This window comes from Sprattus sprattus (genome assembly GCF_963457725.1).
Source record: "Sprattus sprattus genome assembly, chromosome: 9".
In the NCBI taxonomy this organism is placed as follows: domain Eukaryota; kingdom Metazoa; phylum Chordata; class Actinopteri; order Clupeiformes; family Clupeidae; genus Sprattus; species Sprattus sprattus.
In genome coordinates this window covers 25,105,762-25,121,387 of record NC_137928.1, presented here as the reverse complement: position 1 = coordinate 25,121,387, position 15,626 = coordinate 25,105,762, and the positions used below count along the sequence as shown (strand labels likewise).

Here is a 15,626-nt window from a genome sequence, read left to right as displayed (position 1 = left end):
CAGCTTGAAAAAAATTGGGGCGCTACACAATGACTTTTAATATGGAGAATCGCCTCCGTGCCATTGCCATACCATGGTCCATACCAGGCATATAACTTCGTTCTGTAGTTTTGCCTGTGGCCGCCGGGCTTTCTACTGTCTGCCGAACTAGTAAGTAGCTTATTCGCCGTCTTGCTTTGTCTTGTGTTGCACTTGGTTGATGTTTGACTGTGTAAGGACAGTTGTTGAGTAACTAGTTTGTCATAATGACAAAGTCAGCACATTTCAAGAGATTCTGTTAGTTTGAGCTGCTAGCATATCGTTAGCGAATAGCTATTGATCCGTTTTGCTGCTTTAAGCCATATAAAAATGTTGAACTCACCGCAGTCCTCTTTGCTGAACTCTTGGAACAATTTCACCAGCTAGGTCATTTGCTAGGTCATCTGCATCATCAGCTGTTAAAAAGTGATAAAAAAGTGTTAGCTTTATCCATGTCCACAGTCACAATCCAACACAACCGCTGGACTAGCATCTGCAGTAGCATTTAGTAGCCATCTCCAGAGACACCACCGACCACAGCTGCTACACTAGCAGTAGCCGTCTTAGCATGGTGGATGGACATCTCAGTATTTTCACCTCCGTCCATTCTCTCTCCAGTTCTCTCCTTCCCCTCATCCAGAGACATATCCTTCATCACTATTTCGGCACTCTGCACCTCAGGGATGGCCATCACAAGGTTCTTCAACCTTGTTTCTTCAACCTCCTTTCTCTTGAATTCTCTGTTCATCCAAATGGCAATGATTAAATGAAATGCTCTGACAAAAATCCAGAATCTGTCGCAGTCGCAGGGCTGCATGACTGGAATCCTCCACAAGCAGTGGCGGATGCAGAACGTGACAGTTGGGTGGGCGTGGAGTAAGTCTGGGTGGGCCTGATCTCCACTTCGCTAAAATTGATAATGCCTATGTAATGGTAGCCAGTGTTCAGACATACCACTACCTTATAGGGGGTTTAGGAGTTATCAACCGTTTTTTTTTTTTTAACTAGCCTGTTCAACGTGCAACTTCAGGGGCGTAACTTGGGCGAACTCGAGTGTAAAGCTCGCCAATGAGCTCCCTATTTGGCTTATCGTTCGGTAAATTTTCTCATAATTCTACAATAGAGGTACAGGATTGTTTAGGCCTACTTATGATGTAGGCTACAATACACATTAAGGGTTGCCACAATACGTTTGAATGAAAATATTTTTTTTTTGTTAAGAGTTAAGACTGACTATTGTTAAAATGTTTAATGGGCAGGTGGTGACTCATAAGTATGAAAAACGGACATCATAACTGATAAATGTTTGCGAATTGAATATGATATCCACGTTTGAGGATCTATTGAGGATGTAAACGTCCCAATCACAATATGTAAATTGAGTAAGAACTTGTATTTATCACTGATGAATGGTGGTGGGCTTCCCTTGACGCCACTGGGTCAGAATCAAAGATCTTGGAGCGCTATACGCGCGTAGCTCTCTGATCTTAGGTCAGAATTGTACGTGCGCAACAGGTGGGAATCCCCATCAGTCAGTTCTGTATTAATTCTAATGAATGCACACTTAATCAGACTAATTCCTTCCTGTTGACGCACAGACCAGGCTTCCTTTGCTGGAAAATAAAGACATTTAATTTCCTTAACTCAAAAGAATCCAGAATGTCATCACAGACAGCATGGTAATAATCATAACATTAGGCTACCTTAACCCTGCGAAAGATACAAAACATTCTGAATATCGAGGCTACCGATTGATAAACATAGGCCTAACACAGTTCACAAAGCATATCCCCCACCATAAATATACAAGATTACACTAACCTATAATACAGTCAAGTAGCAAACATCTAACTCCATTAGTCTCGAACACAGTAAATTCAATTTCGGCGAATAGCGGCAAACAACATACAAATGTATCACAGTTGAAAGTGTAGTGTGTAGTGCAGTGTAGTAGGCTATAATACGGCACCAAAGTCCATCTACCGTTACCGTACCGTATCTAACTACAATAAAATCAAACATTCACCATTAGTGACAGTATATTTCCCCTTCAATGTCGTAAAAAGAATAAGTTAGGCTACTTTGCGCATAGGCTAGACTCTATGCCTAAGTGATGTTGTTGGAGGAAGTTTTTGTTTCTACTGATGACAGCAGATGCAGTCAGCGCCTCGTCTGCTGCAAAGTGGCTGTTCCCATAAACCCATGTGAATGTTCGTAATTCACAATGTTTTATTACCCCCTGAAGAAGTTGTATTAATGTTTTCCCATATGTTGTCTATCTACTCATTATACATTGTTTCACCAAAATCAGTTTAATTGATGAAATACTGTGTTCATTTATGTACTGTGTTCATTATAACCGATTTTAGCAACCCTTAATGTGTAGCCTATTGTACACGATAAGTAGGTAGCCTTGCACATTCCAACAATTGACACCAATTGGCATCTGCCGCAAGCAGTCGTGGTGAGAAACATTGTAAAATCAATGTTAATTCTGGAGATTAAAAACACTGTAAATGACTTTGTGAAGACGTTTATCCTAAACGTAATTTCAGGCAAGGAAGTTCAGCGTGTTTAGTGATGAAACAGACTTCAATCTGCGATAAGTAAATTTATCGCAGTGTCTAAGAAGGGCGGGCGAGTAGTCAATCTGGGCGGGCATACGCCCACCCATGCCCGCCCGTGGCTCTGCCCCTGTCCACAAGGCTAGACAGACATACTGCTAAAGCTAGCGAGCTGGGTCTGAGGAGTGTTTGTGCTTCAACCAAGTGTCTGTTTCTCACCAGTGTCCCACTGGACTATGCAGACCAATGACATTAACACAACCTCTGCTGATGACCCATAATGGCTTTTCATTCATCCAATCATTCAGTCATTCATCCATCCATCATCCATTAATTCATTCATTATGAGTTTTAATGTTTGTCTTAGTGATTCATTGGGGAATCAAACCCATCAGCTTTCAACCTTTCCATACACAGCAATACAGAGACATCCCAAGAGCGCTGTATTCATGTTTGGCTTTGCTTAAGACTTTATGCTTCATTTTGTAACTCTCAGAACTATAAGACCTATAAGAAGTGTAAATAAAATGTTTTGTGTCATGGTGCCTTACTCTGTTTCTAATTTGGCCGCATACTTTGGATTGGCAGAAAAATGGCATGGTGAGCCCTGCACTGGCCAGAGGGTGGCGCTCTACCCCTCTTAGCCCCCTTGGAGAGCCTGTTTCCCTAGCCTCAGCACCTCTGTTGGCAGACCCAAGTGCACAGCCTGGAAATCAGCTGTACCCGGTGAGTCTCCACTAGTAATATTCAAATGGATAAATAAATAAAATAACAACACCTTGTTTCATTGGTAATGGATATGGGCCAGACACCCCTAATGTAGAGTTGCAACAGAATTGGGTTGATCTTTGACAAGTAGGTACTTGCCAGACCAGATGAAACCATTGACCAGAGACACCCTCCTAGCATAGCAGCCTTATCATTTCAGAAAGTCCTGCAGCGGAGTAGTGAGGCGAATGTCCAGAAAATGTCCTCGGCCAATTAACCTTCACAACTTTAGGCTGTGACTTGCAGGACTGTGAATATGGGACATAACACTGACGTTAACAGTGACAGTGCTGTATACAGTAACAGTGACAGTGATTTATATAGTGACAGTGCTGTATAGAGTAACAGTGACAGTGGGGTATACATTAAAGCTTAATTCATACTTATTGGAAAGTGTCGCTCAGCATGTGGTCGCTGGCAAAAAAGAGTGTTGCTCATGTTGCTGCATTTATGCTTCAGTGAACAGTCTCCTCTGCTCAACGGTCACGTGACACTCAACGTACTGACGTAAGCAGACACGTAGCTTGAATTTTGTATGATTTGGGCACTTGTATGACAGTGGGACACTTCCAGGTGACGGTTAAAAGTGTAGACCAGGACGTCATTTCTGTCAGCGACGGTTTCAATAGAGTGTCAATAGACTAAAATTGGGCTTAACAGTGACAGTGCTGTATACATTAACAGTGTGAGGGCTGTTTACATTGACAGTGATAGTGCTGTATACATTAACAGTGTGAGTAATGTTCACATTAACAGTGTAAGTGTTGTATATATTAACAGTGTGAGTGCTGTATACATTGACAGTGTGAGTGCTGTTTACATTGACAGTGTGAGTGCTGTTTACATTGACAGTGTGAGTGCTTTTTACATTTACATCATGGGCCCTCATTCTCGATATTTTTCTGTAATTCTTCCGAAATGTTTCTTACACGACTTCGCAAAAACAACGTAAGAGAAACGCTTCCGCTGCATTCCCGTACGCTTGAAAATGTGTTCATAAGCAGCTGAAGTCTTCTCAGCTGTGTTCCTTCTGATTAGTTTCTTAGATTGATGCGCGTTCTCGTAAAAGTGGATTTGCATACATACACGCCCCGCCAGCTCCTTATTAGGGCACGCAGCCATTAACCAAGTGTGCTGTCGGATTTTCCCAAATCCACACGAAAGCAACTCTTAACAGGTGTTTATTAATAAGATGGAGATATTTTCTTACGTTGAACTTCCGAAGTCCGTAAAACACATTTAAGAAGTCACTTTAAAAAAAAAAAAAAATCGAAAAATGGCTACCATAGGTGTGAAGACAGGTCACGAGTAGTAGTATAAATCACAGTCAGTGCTGTCAACCAAAATAGCCACCATAGGTGTGAAGACTGGTCACGAGTAGGCGTATAATTTGCAGTAGGTGCAGTTACAGTTCTTAGAGATTGGGCTTAGTGTTTATTTATTTATTCACTTACATTTACAGTGTTCGTGTACATTTAGCAGACGCTTCGTCCAAAGTGAAACGTAATTGTTAATGATACAAATATTCTCGTATTTATTATTATTTTAATTAGTTTAATCCGAGGATGTCTGTAGAGTTGACGTGAACGCAATCACCAAGGGGTTCTCACAAATTCAACCGTTAACCCTTTTAACACGGAGTTTTTTCAAATGTCATTCCTCAACGCGATTCCTCAAAAAACCACAAGATGGCCCGTGGAATCGCATTTGAGAAGATTCCGGCAGAGTTACGACTGCTATTTCGCGTTCTGAAAGTCTTTTGAAGTTCAGAAGAAAGCACAGAAGAAAAAACTATGGAGAATGGCAAATGTTTTCCTAAATCCTGCGAAGTGGAGTTCCTTCTGAAATCCTTCTGAAAGTCTTCCCAACTGCTGTCGAGAATGAGGGCCATAGATCTTAGGCCAGCGTTACATGTTCTCAGTCTCTTGGTTCTTCTCCTTACCCCTCCTATCCACTCATTTCCAGTGCAAACCCCTATCCTCAGGGCCCTGTCCTCTACCCACAATTGACTCATGCCTTTGACTTGCATGACACTCCGCATGTACAGCGGCAGCACTTCCTGACTGGTGATGACCTCCTGTCCTCAAACGCACCCCCTTTTCTTGCATTTGGGAGTCGTTGGAATGTCTGCCGAAATGCCGGCTAATTCCAAACTCGGAATCTCGTCACGCTTATCGATGCTGGAGCACGCGATCCGCAGTGCACTGTTGCTTTTGGAGTGGTGACAGCGCAAAACATCCCCTGGCACCTGGACAGATCACACACACACACACACACACACACACACACACACACACACACACACACACACACACACACACACACACACACACACACACACACACACACACCACTGTAGAAAAGACCACTTAAAAATAAGATGGAAAGAAACATTTTAGGTGGGGAAAAAATCACAGCCAAGCAAACTGCCAAAATACATTTTCTCATGAAGTGAGCTATTCTCACAGATTATGGTGGAGCGCAGAGAGATGAAGTGAAGGAGGGCGAGAAGGAGAGAAGATTAGAGAAAGACATGTAACACATTACGGGCGCAGCATCTGTTGGATAGTCTATGGGTAGGATTGTGATTGAGTTGGCTAGCAGCTGGGAGTTGATAGACGTTTTAGAATCAATTGATGACTATTAATGACTGTATTATCTAATATAAAAAGTGTTTCCAAATACTTCTCATCATAACAATCTGTGTTTTGTAACGTCCGACTCATTGCCCCTCTCGTTAGCACTGCCTTTTTTATTTTCCTTAGGTACATTAAGATCCTGCTTATCCCGATAAGCCTTTAGGGAGAAGCGTGTGGTGATGTGGTCTGTTTCTTGGTAAAAAGCTGTCCATAACATATCATTGTCTTTTCCCTGTTTTATTTATTTTTCTCTTTACTCTTGTCTCTCTCTCTCTCTCTCCATTTCTCCTTTCTCTCCATTTACCTGTGCCTCTCGCTTTCTCTCTCTCCCCCCATTTACCCTTATCACTCTCTCTCTCCATTCCTCATCTCTCTCACTCTCCATTCCTCCTCTCTCTCTCTCCATTTCTCATCTCTCTCTCTCCATTCCTCACCTCTCTCAATCTCTCACCATTCCTTATCTCTCTCTCTCTCCATTCCTCATCTCTCTCTTTCTCTCCATTCCTCATCTCTCTCTCCATTTTTTGTATTTCACAGAGAGCCTCCCTGTACTTGTCGGCGGGTAGCTCAGCAAGTGACTCCGTGGGCACCACCCAGCCAGACCCCAACCCCCCACCGTTTGCACCCCTCTACAACATGCTGCCCTACAGACTGCAAGGCTACGCCGCCTAAGAGGTCATCACCACAGAGACCACCCCCAGCCCATGGTCACAAACAACCCTCATTCGGCACATTTAAATAAAATTCGATTTGGTTTACGTGCATAGGCTGTGAATTGTCACCATTTGGGTTTGCCAAGGTGCAAACTGACATCTCTTTCAATTGACTAATGAAATCACTGAAAAAACTTCTGCACAGATCATCCACAAGACTGCAATTGACTTAGCTATGCTCAAACCTGTAGCCGATATCTCACCTGGCCAACCTGCAAATCCAAAGCAGTGTTGTTTTGGTCAGTAACATGGCTTAGCTTTTACTTTGTGAATATACATAACACAGTCTTTAAGCACAAAGTGTGACTTGATCCATTCATTGACCTCCTCTATCTAAGTAAGTTGTATTTCACACAGAGCAATGGCGTTAGAAAAATGTATACGTTTCAGAGGGATAGTGTTGAAGGTTTGTGGGCAGCATTCGAGGAGTAGGCCTGAACAGAGACACCATTATACTGTAGTGTGGTGTGAGCTACAGACATTCAGCCATTTCACATATTATACTGCATGTTACAGAGATCCACTTACACAAGGCAAAGGAACAGTCACATGGCAAGTCATAACATCCGGTGTTCATAGCATTCCTATATATTCAATAGGTAAATTATAGCAGCAATGGGCAACAAAAGGTCATTACATTGTTTAGATTTTTTACAAAAGAAGTAATTAAAAAAATCAAAACCATTATCAATCATGTAGAATATCAGCAATACAAAAAGTGAGCCTTTAAACACAAAACCTGTCTACTCATAGACTTTGTTTCTCATATCGAGTGAAAAATACTCAAAGTTAACTTCTGTCCAATTCCGAATCCAGCAGAAAAAAGGGAAAAGATTATATCCAGGGAATAACATAATCCAGTCCCAAAAACAAACAAAAAATGGAAGCCAATCAGGATCCTTCTTAATAACACAAGGATAGGTTCCTGTCCCAATCCAAACTCTTTGTACTTTCTTGGGCATTCCAATTCAAGTTTTTCACTTTTTATTCAATTTCCTTTGGCATCACAAAATATTCCATTGGAATTGGCTAGTCACACAAACATAGAACCCTAACAATTCATAAGTATATGGAATCATCCTGTAACAGGTGAAATGGTGATCTGATCTACCGCCATCAATAGTGATGCAGAATGGGTAAAACAAAATCAAAAGTATAAAGGGACATATTGAGTGTTTCTCATCAGACCCGCAGTCAGTGTTCCTCAGAAAAATAGCAAACTTTTTACTGGAACCGCAAATAGACCAATGGAAGACCAAGTAGACCTGTGATGTATCAACTGCAGAACAAGCATAGCAAGTACACAATATCTAACCCTCTTTGCCAAACAGTAGTGCACTTTAAGGAAAGGCAGATAAAACGAGAGAGGACCAATTTTGCGGAAACTAGATGTTTCTTTTTAACAGCTCCAGTTCAAACCCTGATATAGTGGTAAGAGACATTCCTTCTTTCTGTACACAGTATGTTCTATACTGCTCTCTGACTTTATGAAGCACAGCCCCTTTAAGGACACATGTACCTGTACTCTCGTCCTGCACTAAAGCGTCATCCTGCACACTTTATAATGGAGATTCATGTTTAAAATGGATTGTTTTATGTGACCAAGTCTTGGTTGAAGGCCATGCTGTGAGACGAGTTCAAAGGACCTTTGGGTGGCCGAGTGATTGTTTTCCTGTAAATGTCTGTATATGAAATGTAAATAAAAGTCTTTATAAGGATGATTTCTTTTTACAATATGTTTTTATAAAGGCTTTTAGGGCAGTGTGAGCAGCAAAATGTTTTTTTTTTTTTCTAAATCATCAACCAAGTTTCTGACATTTTTATACCAACATTGAAACTATATTCGCCAGTAAACTTTAAATACCAAAGGCTGTTTTGTCTACTTTTTCTGTTTTCTATCCAGAATGCAATTGACTCACCAATAAATATTTAACACACATCATTAACATTAATATTTAACACACATCATTAACACTAATATTTACCACACATCATTAACACTGATATTAACACATCATTAGCACACATCATTAACACTGATATTTACCACACATCATTAACACTGATATTTACCACACATCATTACCACATCATTAACATACATCATTAACACTGACATTTATCACACATTATTAACACTGATATTTATCACACATCATTACCACATCATTAGCACTGATATTAACCACACATCATTAACACTGATATTTACCACACATCATTAACACTGATATAAACCACACATCATTAACACTGATATTAACCACACATCATTAACACACATGATTACCTCATCATTAACACACATCATTAACACTGATATTAACCACACATCATTAACACTGATATTAACCATACATCATTAACACATCATTACCACACATCATTAACAAACATCATTATTACATATCATTATGAAACATCATTAACACTGATATTTACCACACATCATTAACACTGATATTTACCACACATCATTAACACTGATATTTACCACACATCATTGGCACTGATATCTAGCAAAACATTCCCTTCATACACATGTACTTAATGTTTTAAGATTTGTGTAATTGTATGTTTGCGCGTTAGTGCGTGCATGTGTGTTGTTACACCTTTAGATAAATGCCTCTAAGCTCATTTTTATTTTTGTTTACTTATCCCCTTTACCCACACTATGTGGCTCAGGGTATGTACTTTTTCCATAGGCCTATTTCTTTTATATAGGCTTAAAACATCTGCTTAGACAGACACATAGCCTAAACATAAAAATATATTTCTGTTTAATATTAAACTTAGTCAAAGTCAGTCCACCCCTAAGTGATCAATGCACATAAACCAACATTCTGAAACATCCATTAACATTCACATTTGCCACAAACAATGCTGGGCTTATAGCCCATGTTAATAGTTGTAAAATAATGTTCTTTTACTTGTTGCCTTTGTTACTTATTTGTTGTTTAATATTGTGGAAAGGATGTTAGTGAATGATTCAGAGCATGATGCATTTTAAATGGCCCAGAATTTTGTATTTCGTTTTTCAAATCAAGAGTAGGCCTGATTTGACTAATTGGCTTTGCATCCTTTCCTTTTGGCCTTGTCTAGTCCAAAGGGTTAGGGTTAGCCCTGAGCCCGCCCCCTCAGGTCCCCATATATTGGGGGTGATCAGGCCGCACGTTCTCTTTCGACCCTTTGCCTTTGAGGTTACGGACCGTCAGAACCAAACTCTACACGCTTTGCGTATCCTTTTGTCCTTTTGTGTGCTTATCTTACTCTTTCGAGTTGGTGAGTTTGGATTATTCCCTTACTAGCTCTGAGTGCTACAAGGATATTTTACGCTTAAGCAAGCTGCTGTCTAGCTGGTGACCACGCTCGTCTCCGACTTGCCGGTTCACTACTGCTTACAACGTGCTACGTTGTTTTAGCTCTTGCTAATTGTGCCTCTTTTTCAACAATGACCAAGGTCTATCCGGACTATGGCCATCCCCGAGAGAAGGGTGACCAGCATCGCCGCTGTGCGCTCTGCCTAGGCTCTTCCCCGGCGCGCACGTGGCCCCAGTCGCGGTGACTGTGGAGGCCGCAGAGCCGCTATCTGAGCTCGACGTTCAGCTCGACGAGTTGGACGTCGACGCCGGAGGAGAGAGTCTGTTGGAGGATTCGTTCGAGGACGAGGACGAGGTCACAGACATGGTTTTGGGTGACGCGCCGCGGGCTACGAAGCCTGCGGCACTCTCCCGGAACCTGGGTCACCAGCTACACGAGGTAGCGGTGAGGGCGGCGAGCCGGCTTGGTCTCCCCCTCCCCCCTCCGCCCAGCGTGCGTTCTGCATTGTTGGATGGAGAGTACTATGGTGACCCACCACAGCCAGCTTCCTCGAATATCCCATTCTTTGAAGAGGTTCACGAGGAGTTGGAAACCTCATGGGCTGCGCAGTACTCAGGGCGCGCTCCGGTTCCGGGGTTTGCGGAGTACCTCCGTCTGGACTGTGCGAAAGAGAGGTGCTACCTCTCCTTTCCGCCGGTGGAGGACACCATAGCAGGGTATCTCTCCCCTGCTTGCCCCACGATGCGCCTCGGCCAGAAACCCGTACTACCCACCAAGAGCGCTCAACATATGGCGGTTCTGGCCGAGAAGGCTTACCTGGCTGCGGGGCAGTCGGCGTGTTCCACGAACACGTCTGCGCTGCTCCAACACTACCAAGCAAAGCTCCTCACGGAGTTCGCAGCTCGTCTCGGGGACGATGAGACAGTGGAGGAGCTATGGAGAGCAACGGATTTGTCTCTCCGACTCACCAGATGCTCGTCGCAGGGGCTGGGGCGAGTCATGGGGGCTTCTGTGGCAACGCAGAGGTACCTGTGGCTCTCCCTGGCCAAGCAGCAGCAGCCAGCGGCACAGACAAGCTCCGGGGCCACACACAAACCCACACAACGTGGTACGAGAGGGCGAGGCAGACCGCCGGCGCCCTGATGTTCGTCGCCCCCTGAAAAGAAAGGGGGGGAGGTGGTGTGCCCGCCACCACCTGGGAAGGTCGCCAGATGCGCTCATGTGAACCCCATGTCCAGCACGACGAAAATGCACTACAGTCACCTTTTCTCGAAACTGTCCCGTTAGGCGCAGACACAAGACAAGCTTGCTTTCCCCCTCCCGCGATGCACCCGTTACATTCGCAAAACCAATTTTTTATTCAAACCATGAGGGGGAAACCCCAGATCTCACCCTCCTCCCTAGGAGTGGGGTCAGATCAAGGTTTAGACAGATTGGTGATGAGCGGCCTAGTAGCCGACAAATTCAATATAAGCCCCAGGCTGGCAGACTGCGTTTTGGGCTGGCGGGCATGCGCAGTCTCGCCCTGGGTGCTGAGAACGATTTCAAGGGGTTACACTCTACAATTCGCCAGGCCTCCGCCCAGGTTCACGAGTGTAATTTAATCAAGGGTGCCGCGAGCTCGCGCACACTTCCTTCAACAGGAGATAGATGCGTTACTCGTGAAAAGGGCTATAAGCGTAGTGACGCCAGAGAATGCAAACTCAGGCCATTACAGCAAGTATTTCCTCGTCCCCAAGGACGGGAATTTTCACCCTATATTAGATCTACGTATACTGAACAAGTCACTCATGCCGCTGAAGTTCAAAATGTTGACTCCACGCCGGCTGACTCAGTTCATAAAGCCGAGCAATTGGCTGATCACGTTAGATCTCAAGGATGCGTACTTCCATATTCCGATTCATCCCAGACACCGCAAGTATCTGAGATTCGCATTCGGCGGAATAGCATACCAATTCCCAGATTTCCATTCGGTCTCTACCTAGCTCCGAGAGTATTCACAAAGTGCGTAGAAGCTGCCATTGCCCCATTGAGAAGAATAGGCATTCGCTTATTCAACTACCTGGACGATTGGCTCCTGACTTCTTGCTCAGAAGCAGAGGCGGTGCAGGAGTGCCATCTTGTGGTGGCACACCTGTACCGCCTCGGATTTGTTCTGAACAAGGAAAAAAGCTTGCTGTGTCCTCAGCAAACGGTGCATTTCCTGGGCATGACAGTAAACTCCGTTTCAATGACGTTGTGTCTGTCGCCAGCACGAAAAGATGCCATCAGAGAATGCGTGCAGCTGTTCAGACTAGGGCAAAGGGTCTCATCCCTTCGCTGTCAGAAGCTCTTGGGGTTGATGGCAGCCGCGGCAGTGGCGCGCCCCCTCGGGATGCTTCATACGCGTCCATTCCAGGCGTGGTATCTGTCATTGAAGCTCGACTCCACCAGAGACAAGTTTCGCTTGATCACGGTGGATCGCAGATGCTGGCAGGCCTTGGCCGTATGGCGATCCCCGCGTTTCCTCTCGGCAGCGTCTCCACTGGGTTCAGTGGCGAGCCGCGTTATCGTCACCACAGATGCCTCCACTACAGGCTGGGGTGCGATATGTGAAGGATATTCTGTGAAAGGGCTCTGGTCATCAACACAAGCCACGTCACATATAAATGTGTTGGAACTGCGAACGATTTTCCTAGCGCTTCGACATTTCATACACATACTAAGCGGGCGTCATGTTCTCGTCAGAACAGACAACATGTCCACCATGGCCTCCATAAATCGCCAAGGGGGGGTGCGCTCCCCTGCGCTTTATCATTAGGCAAACCGACTGCTCCTGTGGGCAGCGAAGCGCATTCCCTCTCTCAGAGCAGTGCATATACCAGGTCATCTCAATTACAGAGCCGACCTGCTGTCACGGGGCAACCCTCAAGCAGCAGACTGGTGCCTTCACCGTTAGGTGATTGACCAGATTTGGCTTCGTTTTTACAGGGCACAGGTGGACCTGTTCACGAACAGGGAAAACGCCTGCTGCCCTCTGTGGTTTTCGCTGGGAGGCGACAACCCTCCGTTAGGCGTAGACGCGCTGAGCCAGCAATGGCCCAACATGCGTCTTTACGCATTCCCTCCGATTCCTCTACTACATCAGGTAATCTGCAGAGTGGAAGAGGAGGGTTTGGATCTGATATTAGTAGCACCCCATTGGCCCAGTCAGCCATGGTTAGAGGATCTAATCAGATTGTCAGTGCAGCCTCCGTGGGAGCTCCCTCTGCGCAGGGATCTCCTCTCACAGGCTCACGGGACGGTTTGGCACCCCAGGCCAGAGCTGTGGCAGCTCAGGGCCTGGCTCCTGAGAGGAACAGGCTCTTAGCGTCAGGCCTGTCAGATTCAGTGGTGAATACTATACAGAGCGCTCGGGCAACATCTACCCGATCTCTGTATACGCTCAAGTGGCGCATGTTCGAGCGATGGTGCGCTGCACGTCAGCACGACCCTATTGATAGCGCTTTGGGCATCATCCTAGAATTCTTACAGCAATTATTTGATGAAGGAAAGGCGGCTTCTACTATCAAAGTGTATTTAGCAGCTATTTCCGCCTGCCATATTGGCATTAACGGCAAATATCCAGGTAATCATCCATTGGCTTCGCGCTTTATGGCTGGGATAAGGCGTCTTAGAGTGCCTGTCAGGCACCTATTGCCTTCTTGGGATTTGCTAGTGGTGTTACGGGCGCTCACGGGTCCTCCGTTCGAGCCCCTAGAAACGGTGGACTTAAAGTTTGCTTCTTTAAAAACCGCGCTGCTCCTGGCACTGGTGTCAGCGAAGCGCGTTGGTGACATGCAAGCGCTGTCTGTCAGCCCATCGTGCATTCAGTTTTCGATTGCCGGGGACAGGGTAGTATTGCGGCCTAACGCAGCATATACACCCAAAGTAGTGACAACTCCGTTTCGTAACCAGGTCATTGAGTTGGCCGTATTCTCGCCCCCTCGTTTCGCATCAGCGGAGGAGGAGTGTTTGCACAAGCTTTGTCCAGTGCGCGCTCTACGCACTTATGTAGAGCGCACTGGTTCATTCAGGCAATCGGATCAGTTATTCGTATGCTTTGGTGCAAGCGCCAAAGGCAAACCTCTGGCAAAGTCAAGCCTCTCCCGGTGGCTGGTGGAGGCTATCACTTTGTCCTATACAAATTTGTCATTGGAACCCCCCGGAAAAGCTTCGTGCGCATTCGACTCGTGGGGTTTCGTCATCTTGGGCCCTGTTTAAGGGCGTTTCAGTGGATGACATTTGCAAAGCTGCAAGCTGGAGCTCTCGCCACACCTTTATTAACCCTTCCAAAACGATGTGCGCCCGTGGGGCGTTTGGTGGTATTTCTATTAATAAAATGTAAAATCTCCGCGAGTTTTTGTCCTCCAAACATAAAACTAACACCCTGAGAAAGCTTGAATCTTCTAGTTTTCAAATATATCCAGTTCGAAACAAACAAATGAATGAGCACTTTGTAAGGAGAATACAGGTAAAGCCTCGCATATTTCTCTCTCAGAGTGTATAAGCAACCGGTGATTGCCCACCCATTAGCAGATTAGGGCTATTCATATGATAAGATCATGGTAAATCTCCGATCGCTATTGGGTAATGACTTTGCAGTAAAACGTGAGAAAACGCCCCATTTTTCCGTATAAACAAGGCAGCATGTAAGGATGTTTACATTTGGACTGAAGAGATACATGATGGCGAACTCCTTCTCTGCTGCCGAAGCCTTGCGCCAAATTCAAGAAGACCTAGTCAGCGAGGAGGAAACCACATCCTCGGATGAGAGCGATGACGATATGGAAGATGAACACATGCACTTTGAGCTTCGTCTTTACCCCGTTGAGGATATCCCTGTTGAGTAAGTTTTATTTGTTCACCTAGCTCTTGTAATGAATGCTGTTGATTAACTTATAGGGAGTAAAATGCTCCTCTGAGTTGAACGAAATATTTTAGTATGCTACTGTTTGCATAGTGAATGAATTACTTTATGCTTCTAAGACTATTGTATGGTAGAATATAATTCTCAGAATTGCGTTAATGATGTTAGGCTATATCAACGATTGTTGTTGACGTTTCGAGTTGGTTGTCTGTGCTGATATAAGTAAAACATACTTGGTGACTATATTGCAGCCATTGATGTAAAAATGCAAACGTGTCTTACTGTTATAGCGAGTAAAATGCACGTCGGTATGCTATGAGTTGAATGGAATGTTTAGTATGCTACTATTTGCAGAGCGATTCAATCACTTTATGTCGCTAAGACTATTGTAGTAGAAAACATATTTAATTAACAGAGTTGGGTAAATGATAACAGGCTACACATATAAACGATTGTTGTCTGTTCTGAGATTAGTAAAACATAGAACTACATGGTGACTATATTGCAGCGGATGATGTAAATTGCAATCGCTAAAAACGTGTCTTACTACTGTGGGTAGTCGTTAGTGTTATTATGACGCGTATGGTAGGTGTGAATCAAAACTAGGAGGTGTTTGTGATCGAAACTGTAGTCGTTAGAGTGCTAAAGTGATATGTGTTACAATGCCCGAACATAAAATGAAAGAGCAACAGTTAATTGTATTTTACTTTATTAC

General features: G+C 44.3%; 1 protein-coding gene across 1 annotated transcript in view; it reads left to right on the top strand.

Annotated features, from left to right (window-relative positions):
• LOC308370591 (transmembrane protein 255B) overlaps positions 1 to 6,661 on the top strand; it is a gene marked incomplete at both ends in the record, with an annotated part of 82,345 nt that extends 75,684 nt beyond the window's left edge. Inside the window, one exon of the mRNA XM_080845270.1 lies at positions 6,527 to 6,661. Coding sequence (XP_080701396.1) covers positions 6,527 to 6,661 — 135 coding nt within the window. The remainder of the gene's footprint in view (positions 1 to 6,526) is intronic.
• Positions 6,662 to 15,626: the final 8,965 nt, after the last annotated feature.